The 9,568-nt window shown below is 35.7% G+C and overlaps 1 protein-coding gene across 1 annotated transcript; it reads right to left on the bottom strand.

Moving 5' to 3' along the window:
* Positions 1-382: 382 nt before the first annotated feature.
* Positions 383-9,357, bottom strand: LOC18608733 (transmembrane E3 ubiquitin-protein ligase FLY1). Its single transcript, XM_088803749.1, has 15 exons — positions 8,674-9,357; positions 7,791-7,863; positions 7,014-7,141; positions 6,471-6,586; positions 6,025-6,085; positions 5,078-5,144; positions 4,923-5,000; positions 4,237-4,394; positions 4,097-4,156; positions 3,873-3,966; positions 3,255-3,422; positions 1,784-2,112; positions 1,163-1,279; positions 906-1,069; positions 383-611 (listed from the first exon to the last, which is right to left on the bottom strand). The coding sequence occupies exons 1-14, from the start codon at positions 8,854-8,856 to the stop codon at positions 968-970; spliced, it is 1,734 nt and encodes a 577-aa protein (XP_088659875.1). The 5' UTR covers positions 8,857-9,357; the 3' UTR covers positions 383-611; positions 906-967.
* Positions 9,358-9,568: the final 211 nt, after the last annotated feature.

Below are 9,568 nucleotides of genomic sequence, written 5' to 3'. Positions count from 1 at the left end.
AATATAGTTTTTTAAACAACTCCCGAGACACATGTCACTTTGTAGAAGCTGAAACATAGAAGGAAACAGGAAGTAGAGCAGAAGATATTTGTTCATTAGTTACCTAGTTCTCAGTAAAGCCTTGCCTTAATTCATCATTTCGCTTGGTCGAGTCTGCTCATTAGTCTAAACATGGTTCGTTCGTCCCATACCATGGCATTCAATAACATTGAGTCTGCGCCCAGATTTTGACTGAAACCCAATCTCTCATACCACGATTCAAGCAGAACAAACACTACTAAAGAAAACACTGACAAATTGACACTTTGTTGTTTCTGTAATGCACTTGCTATTTATCTTTGAAAGGAGTTTAAAAACACAAAAAACATGGGAGCCAAGGATGTGATTGTAAACAATTTGCACTTTTTTTTTTTTTTTGGTGAGGCAATTTGTACTTGGTATGAAATATCTAAGTGTATCAAATTTATACAATTATACAATGAATACAAGAATGTTGCCTACAAATCGTTGCAGTGTCAGTAGTAACAAGTTTTAAATTGCTTGTGCTGTATCTCAGTCATCTCCTAAACATGGACCCGGGCAAAAAGTGGGTTCTGAAATCTTTCTCCCACCTGAAACAAAGTATTACAAGTGACTCAGGTTAAAACATCGAGGGGATAAAACAAAGTAGCACTTCATTTTCAGAGATAGGCAAATTAGGAGCAACTTATCAAGAAATCTTGGAAAGCAAGGCAGGTTTAAATACACAATATTTACAAGTTGATGATATTTGCAAGATTACAAATGAAAAATCAAAATATAAATTCCTCCTCTCTGGTCATTGTCAAGTGTTCATAATTTTGTTAAAACGGTTAATTTCTGGGGGGGGAAAATGTCAAACATCAAGATTGGCATTGAGTCATTACCGCAATGAATAAGTTGGGCTCATCAATGGATCCTATGTTATATAGACAGTGGAAAATTTTCTTTAAGCTGGTGGTAGTGAACGCCGGCAAGTTGGGCATTCCATCTTTATGTCCATCCACCTTTGCAAACAACCCGAATGAAAAAAATGATCGCATGGCGTTACCTGTTAGAGAATTGCATACTCAAATCAAGTTCACAGTTAAAGAAAGTGACCTTAAAGAGCCATAAAATAAAGATAAAAATCACGACAGTATACCATGCAATCACTTGAATGCTGTGTGAGATCAATGGCAGTCATACAAATGACACAGTCTGTGGCATGATTTGTATCTGGATCAAATCTTCTATAGTAGCTATATTTCTCAGGTAGGATCTGCAAACAGCAAAATGAAAGTGAAATCTCCATAAAAGGCTTTTGGAATCTTCAAATAAATCCTAACAGATATTGGAAACAATTTCATTTAAAATCCCCAGCAGAACAAGCACATTTCACTAAGAAACAAGCCTGTTTTAAAACAACTGAAATAGGATTCACTGAATTAGAAAGGGGTGGGAAGGAACAATCTGGCAGTCATAAATGAAGATTTCCCAGTTTCCCCGGTTAAGAATTAAGAAAAAGACTCCCTATGGAATGAACTGGGGGGAGGGAGGGGGATAAATAAATGTTTTTGTTAATCACAACTTTTTTAATAGCAGTTCCAACAAAGTGCAACAACCCTGACCTACGAAATTTTTGAAAACTGCTTTCAGTCAATCAGCTATTAGGGGCACTTTTACATGCAATTGAATACATGTACACGTGCCTGACCAAAAAAGGAGTGGAAAAGTGAAAACGAAAAAGGTTATACATGAAGAAAATAACAAAATTGTATCTGACCTGACGAGGAATAAACCATCGAGATCCAAGATAGTGCTGAAGAAGAAGAAGAGATGCTTGAAGTCCAATGAATACACCCAAACAGATACACCAGCTCTTGTCAGGCTCGATTCTCATAAAGTTGTGAGGGCATCCAAATATGTATAACGGGATTGCTAGTCGAGTAATAGTCATCCCTAAGATGTAATGAGGATGCAAAGGTTTTCTTGAATCACGAATAACATTGGTGATAATTTGGGGTATCCAGAAGGAGTACAAAAGAAGAAGTATTGGCCGCAAAAAGTTATGAAACTCGTACATGACCAAAATGCCTCCTAATAGGATCCCATCTGCAAATATTTGCACTAGTTAGATCGGATTAACCCAACAACTTGACATATGTTTCACAATCTAAGCAAGTAATTGATTGCAAAAGCAATCAATTTGGATATGGTAATTATTGGAAAAGTAAAGAGCACATTCAGTGGCTGACATCAAGGACTACTTAGAACAAATAGAGGGAAGCAACAGTTGCACTCATTGATCACTTCTCACACCCTGTTCCAACATGTATCACTTCCAAATGATATAATTACCTTTTACCATGTGACACCAACCATCCAATTTAGCCTTCCTAGCATTATTTCCCTATGTCATAAAAGTACTGCTATGCCTCTCACATCCCCTTTTTAGTTTCTCTGAAAAACTTACAGCTTTCACATAGTGAGTCATATGTGTTCTTTTTTTATTCTTGCCTTCAGATAGCCTAACTCATGGGGCTTTTTTTTTTTCTTTCTCTGTACCCTTCACCTTTTAATGTGGGATGACATTGTTGCTCCTATAACAGTAAAGAGGATCTAATATGTTTACACTACAAGTAGCTTTTTGAAGAATCCAACTTTTGGCTTTTGCTATCACTGAGCTTCCTATCAATTTACACTGGTTTGGTTTTTAATGGTGTCCTCCTGCAGGTTTGCAGCTCCTCTAGAATCTGTTATCACTCATCACGGATATCTATGGAAAGAATTAAGAGACCTTGTGTTATTAGTTTAGATACTAATGCAAAGATTTATATCAAGATATTTGATTAAAAGAAATAAATTACATTTGCTTGCTTTGAAAGCTTTTTAATTACAGATGCTAAGGAGGGAAAGATGGAGGCATAATATTTTTCCAGGAACACCCATTTGATAAAATATGGTGTCTGGGTAGTAGTATTTATAGGAGCAACAAATGACTAGTTACTCCATCAGATATTAGACTAGGGGTAACAAGGCCAAGAAGCAAGAGTACCTACACAACATTCATATAATTAGGCATTGCTTTAGAATCTGATCTTACCAGCAGTCTTTAGAGGCCAAACTAATGAATGTGTACGGTGGGTAAGTTTATGCAAGAGAAAGAGATGAGAATTATTTGTCTTGACATCACTTTCCGCAAATCATATATATGAAATTTCTACCCAAAAATGTAAAACCTTTCTGGCACTCACAGAATCGGCTATACAGAACTGATAGCTCACGCCTCATTGTCTCCCAGCCTTCACTATTATTCATAGGTCTACTTGCCTTCCATATTGCGAGAAGGTACCTCATCTCAAAAATGGAGAAGACTACAAACTTGAAGAATGCCGCCGTTGCAAAAGCATTAAATAAGGATTCTGTATACAAACAAGTAAAATGAACTTAGTAGGGATGGACCATAAAAAGATGTATGGCAAAAGGAGAGATCCACTCTTGTGCATTAAATCTGGTTGGAGAGCACATTCACTTAACACCTCCAAATGAGACCATTCTCACTTGATACTGTGCAAGACTTGCTCACAAGTACATAGGATAATCTTTAAAACTCCAGCCAATCATTTTTCAAACTGAGAACTTTACTGCTCATTGTCTCCACCGAGGCCAATGCAAAGATAATCCATCAAGTTCTAGTTTTGAATCCCCATTATGGTTGCAAATAGAATACACCCACTTCAGGGAGTGGAAATGATAGAAAAAGAAACAGTGAGAAGGACCTAAGTCCTTTACATATTTATAGTATTGCAAAAATATGGCAAATTAGTGAAATAAAATAGCAATTCTTTGGGGGTGTTAATCACTAAACTTACCAACCAGTATTCCTGCAGTGAGATGTAAGAGGCAAAGATAAGCATCCATGATAGCCTGTTGGCCAATCATCAAAATTGAAACTTTTGCAGCTCCCTGATAGATAAGAGTCAAAAATACTTATATTAAAGCACAAAGAATTCGATTGCTGATTAATGCTATATCAAACGATAACATGCATGCAAAATAAACTTGTCCTTTACAACATATCCTTTAAAATTCTTACTGATTGAGTGTTGCTGTGTTCCATTTGTCGAATTAACAAAAGGACTTGAATGAAAGAGACCTGACAATATACAATTAAGGCATCCAAACAGGCTAGAGACATTGCATTGAAACTGGAAGGGTAAAATGTATAAAGGATACAAAGGTGACCATTAAGGTGTAGTTGACTGCTTTGTTGTAATAGACTTCAACGTTGACAGAAGTGGCATTTAACAATAAAGGTGAGAAACAATCTCCATCATCATCCACTGCAGGACTCTCCATCAGTCCTTCAATGTGATAACGATCACGATCTCCATCTATAAAAAGTACAAACAACTTCTGAATTCCAATACTTATATTGTCATAGTACTATCTGTTCCTGGTAGAAATTTCTGCTCAAAATAAAAATTTGGCACCTGTGAGAGGTGACCATAGTTAACTTGCCAAGCTGACTTGGCCTTTCAGCTGCAAATACTATCTGATAAGTAGTGTACTGATGACACCATATTCCATGGACATTTTGACATGTATGTTCAAAAGGAAGACAATGCTGTAGTGACTAGATAAATAAAAGACCATTTTCCTCAAACTGATGGTGATTTCTTAAATCTTAACTAGACTTTATACCCACACCCCATCCAGGCAGGCATGAGAGCCCAATTGTTTGAAATGCCAATTTAGAGATTTAAGTCAAAGATTCATAAGTCAATATTTCTTCTCCAATTGTCGTAGAAACAGAACTTCCCAAATACATGTTTTCAAAAAACAGATAAGAGAAGAATGTAACAGTACAAGAAGGGGACAAGGGGTGATGAGTGAATTCAGAAGCTCAGTAACTCAAGTACCATTCTGGGTGGATGAGGTGCGCGAAATCTGGGCTGCAATTTCTATATTGCAATGTTTCTCCATCTCATAAACTGGTGCTGCAATAAGAGAACATAGCATTCATATTATGCAAACTTAACTCGAACTTAAGCCAAGGGAAATAGTTGAAACTTACAATTTTTTCTTCTCCATATTTTGTCTCGTGGAGATTCTTGGAACACTTGTGATGAGAAAACTCCAAGCTGTTCAAAGGTATTGCAAGTTAGTAACCACACCCACCATAAATAAAGGTTTATAAAAGAAACCTAAAAAACTGTGTGCACACAACACATCCCTAAGTCAAACATTGATTAAAAGAGCAATGGTCTGGAATAGCTATCCAGAGCCTGCTGCAGCATTCAAAGCTACATATAAGAGCCCACAACTCACAAATACAGATTCAAATATCTTCCAACACCAAACCAAACTCAGGGAGAAGTAAGGGTTGAAAGGAAATTATTTTCTTTTAAGTATCAACACTCGGTCTAAGTTAAAAAAAGCCAGCTCCCAAATCAAACACATAGGCTTAACAGACCCAACCTGGGAATGAAATTATATAAATAAGCTAAGTATTTGACTGTTTTATCCTGTCGACCAAGCATTCTAGATATAAATAGGTTGCGTTTGGGAACTTGAATTTGAAAGAAGCGATATGGATTTCAAATTTAGAATAAATTGTGTAATAAAGCACATGTAAATATGACTTTCATAATTATCTTCAAATTCATGGATTTGCTGCCATCCCGATTTAGTGGTGAATTTAAAATACCTATATGAATTTGTGAATCTTAAATTGACCTTCTTATACCCTTTTATGAACACAGGTATGTTGAATCTTAACTAATTTCTACATAGTGTGTGCATTTCATCCTCACAATTTATTTAACAAAACAAATCCAAATCCACTCTTCCAAATTCATATTTCCAGCATAGCATAAGGCAAAACTTTTTCTAGACAAAAGCAAGAAACTAGCAGAACAATATGTGGCATTCTAAGTGGGAAGCCATTCTCAAAGTCTAACATGTTCTAAAATCAAAATTAAAAGCTTGTAAGCCACAAATGAGTAAGATACAAAGCATTACCAAATGATATGGATTGGACAGAATATAATCTTCTTCCTGGCTCAACTCTCCCTCCTTTCCACTTCAACGGTGCACCAAAGTAGAATATGTTAAGAGTTGGAATGCAATGAGCAAACCAGATTCAAAAAATATGCCATCATAAATAAAGCACAGACTGGAAGTGAGAAAGTTAACAACTATATGGCAATCAACCTTTGTCCCGGTGGTACCTGGTTGCATTTGTGTCCACACTGCCCGCCCCAACCCCCCCCCCCCCCCCCCCTCCCACCCTCCCAAAAGTTCCCCTAAGTCAAATATAATGATTAAATATTACATAATCACGGTTTGTAATACTTTTATCTGCACCCTTTGTTGTAGCCAGTCAACTAGTATGCATTTCTTGGTCAATCAATATCCAACCAAGCTGAAAGAACTTTTAATGAGCAACCAATATACTCCACATTTACCTGTTAGCTACCATTCGAAGCTGTCTGAAAGGCCATATATATACACCCTCTACTCTTATTTGAGCACCACCGACATTGTGTTCATTATCAAACACATCATGGAAAATAATTACACCCTGTCATCACCACCACAAATGAGAAATAAAAGTCAGACAAGAATTCACAATGATAACATGCAGTCTAGAGCAGTTAGAAGCTATGTTCTTTATTAAGAAGAATTCAATCTAAAGAAGAATGGAGTAAATATGATTAGGCAAACAAATATAGAGGATGGAAGAAAATTATATTCCAGAAAAAAGTTAGTCTATCATGAGAAGTTTCTCATAGAATTCCTCATCGCTACCAACCAAATCACATCTTCAGGCCAACTATATGTTTGCCACATATAAAAAATAGTTCTCTTTTTTTTTTTTTTTGGTATACCTAGAAACATAGTTCAACTGCTCTAACAAGTTCATAAAACAATTTAGCAGAAACTTGGGAAAGGTATATTAATTAATCATGAAGAGTGAATTCCCTACATATGATCCAGAACCCCCTTACCTGAATATAATGTACACCAGTTATTTTTGTTGGTGTGCTAACTAATTCAATAACTGAATCACCAGCCAATTTCCGGAAATCAGGAAATTTGGAAGAGCTATTTGTAGACTCCAAAAATTTCCAAGTCCCTGCAATTTACAAGGATACAACAGTCAGATCAACAAACAATAGTCAACACAAATAAACATCCTTAATGAACTGAAATATTGAATTTGATCTATTCAATTGGCAATACTGGTAAATTCACAATCTCAGACATGTATTTAGAAGCCAGCCAATTCAACAGATTTCCTGATAAGGTTTTATTTTTACATCAGAACCTGATCCTAGGTTAAAGAACTTCTGATCCATGTGCCTTCCCAAATACCATCTATCTTTACTTCTAAAAACATTTGACATGAAATAAGCATCTGTAACTTAGAAGAGGCCTAGACAATTTTTGGTACATTCAATTCCTATTCTATTACTTCTATTGTTCATGAATTGTGAGCTTTGAGGCTTTGTCCATAGATAGTTTACCAATATTTTCCAGGAAATTCATCATCAAATCATGAATTACCAAAGTGACAAATAGTAGCCGCAAGGAAATAAAGAGATGATAATGCGAAAACAAGATAAAGATACTACAATAGAGATGATATAAAAATCAACCACACAACTGCATGCTTCTTAGAGATATGTAACAAGAACCTGTAAAATAATGCACTTGGTAGTAGCGACTTCCTTAGTGCAATAACTCTAATATGCAGATGATTGAATTTGAGAACATTCACTTACCTCGGTAAGTTCCAGTTATATTCCATGCATGAAAAGGACCCAATTCACTTTCATCTTTTCTAACAAATAGCCACTGCAAGAAACATTAAAAATACAAAGAAATTTATAGCATCCAAAAACAGCAACATGAATTCTTCCAAAATCTTAGCACCCAAATGAAGAGCACAAGGGGTAAGAAACACATGGAAAATGCAAATAACAGCACAAGACCCTATCCACCTTTTCTTAATAGTTTGCTCCAAACAATCAACAAATGAAATCTTTGTCAAACAATTAGGTGATTGATTTAGCAAAAGTGAACTAGTCTTAAACAAGCATTGGGCTTTAGATAAAGGTGATGTCATTTTTCAAAACATAAAACAATCATTCATCCCAATGAAAAGTTCTTTATTTGTCTATTTTTATTTTATTTACATTGAATTTCTCAGCATGAAATGAAGTATTAATTAATTCACTGAAGTGAAGGAAACTTCGAACTATTTAGCTCTCCATTTTTTGAATATCTAACTAGCAACATAATCTAATTTTTTTTTTGACCGCATATGTTCCCCTTCATAAGAAGTTTATTAGGACAAACTTGTTCTATTGCACCATCAAACTTGACATTGCCCACTTTCATCTTGCAGCATTTCATTAAACATCACCAACAATTAAACTAGTCAAAACCTATCAAAACGCAATGAATAAAGCACTAAAACTTAAGAAAAAAAATAAAATCTGAGCTTGACAAAATCAGCAACACAGTAACCAACTAAAACTACAACTTTGACATGCAAAGTCAAAACTATGCCCCAATATTCATATTTACATAACCAAAAACATCAAAATTAACAACAGTTAAGCTCAATAAAGAGAAGGGTATATAAAATTAGAAAGAACCAACCTCATCGCCCCATGACCGAGCCCTCTCTCTTATTGGTCTCAATCCAGCCACTGGCTTTAACAGCACAAAACCAAACCATAATCCAAACACAACCCTAAACACAAACCCTAATCCCCTCCTCCTTGAAATCCACAAAGAACCCAAATATTCCCTGGTGACCATATCAAAACCCCAGCATCCCATTTCACAAATAGCACTAACTTAAAAAAAAAAAAAAAAAAGAGGGAAGACTTTTAACTCCAGGTCCCCTCCAAGAAAGCAAAAATGTTTACAAGCTGATTTAGAAGATAGATACAAGAAAATGATGCAAACCCACTGCCCATTAGGGAGAAAGGGAATGAGAGATTGCTTCAAGTAGAGTCAATCATATGGGAACTAACAAACAAACCAAACAAAGGGATCAAACAGTAGAAAATGAGAGCTCAACAAACTACTTCTCTCTCTTTCTCTTCTCTAGGAGAGATTTAATTCTTATTTCGGTCTAATATAAGCAAAAAAATTTTAAACCCCAAAAAGGACTTCCACCAGAAAATTTAGGCCCAGACAGAAACAACACACTTTTTTACAAAATATTATCACAAAATCGTGAAGTGTACATGGGAAAAAAGAGAACTAATCAAAGCTTTTGGGGGAAGTGGTGGTTTGTTGTTGTTGATGTTGTTGACATGTCTGCTGAGTTTTGGTAAATGAAGGTCAGAGAGAGAGAGAGAGAGAGAGCCTCTAGCCTCTGGGTTTTGTTGGTTAGGATACGCGCTGGTTGGGGAGTTGCGATCACGTACCAATAAAAAAGAGAGTCAACTAACGTTTGGTCATTAGTTTAATGTTGTTGTGTTTAAATGATTTAATGTTGGTGGGTAGCGCTATTAAAATATTTGATACGTACCAAAAATAAAAT

Source organism: Theobroma cacao, chromosome 2, assembly GCF_053813885.1.
Source record: "Theobroma cacao isolate CCN51 chromosome 2, ASM5381388v1, whole genome shotgun sequence".
Classification (NCBI taxonomy): domain Eukaryota; kingdom Viridiplantae; phylum Streptophyta; class Magnoliopsida; order Malvales; family Malvaceae; genus Theobroma; species Theobroma cacao.
Note: the sequence above shows the minus strand (reverse complement) of the source record. Positions and strands in the feature narration are given on the sequence as shown.

Excerpts from the sequence above, each read along its gene's own strand:
- LOC18608733 (XM_088803749.1), bottom strand. The coding sequence starts at position 8,856 with ATGGGATGCTGGGGTTTTGATATGGTCACCAGGGAATATTTGGGTTCT. Across the intron at positions 7,864-8,673 it reads CTCGGTCATGGGGCGATGAG|TGGCTATTTGTTAGAAAAGA; the intron begins GTTGGTTCTTTC and ends TGTTTCTTGCAG. Across the intron at positions 5,001-5,077 it reads AATATGGAGAAGAAAAAATT|CACCAGTTTATGAGATGGAG; the intron begins GTAAGTTTCAAC and ends CTCTTATTGCAG.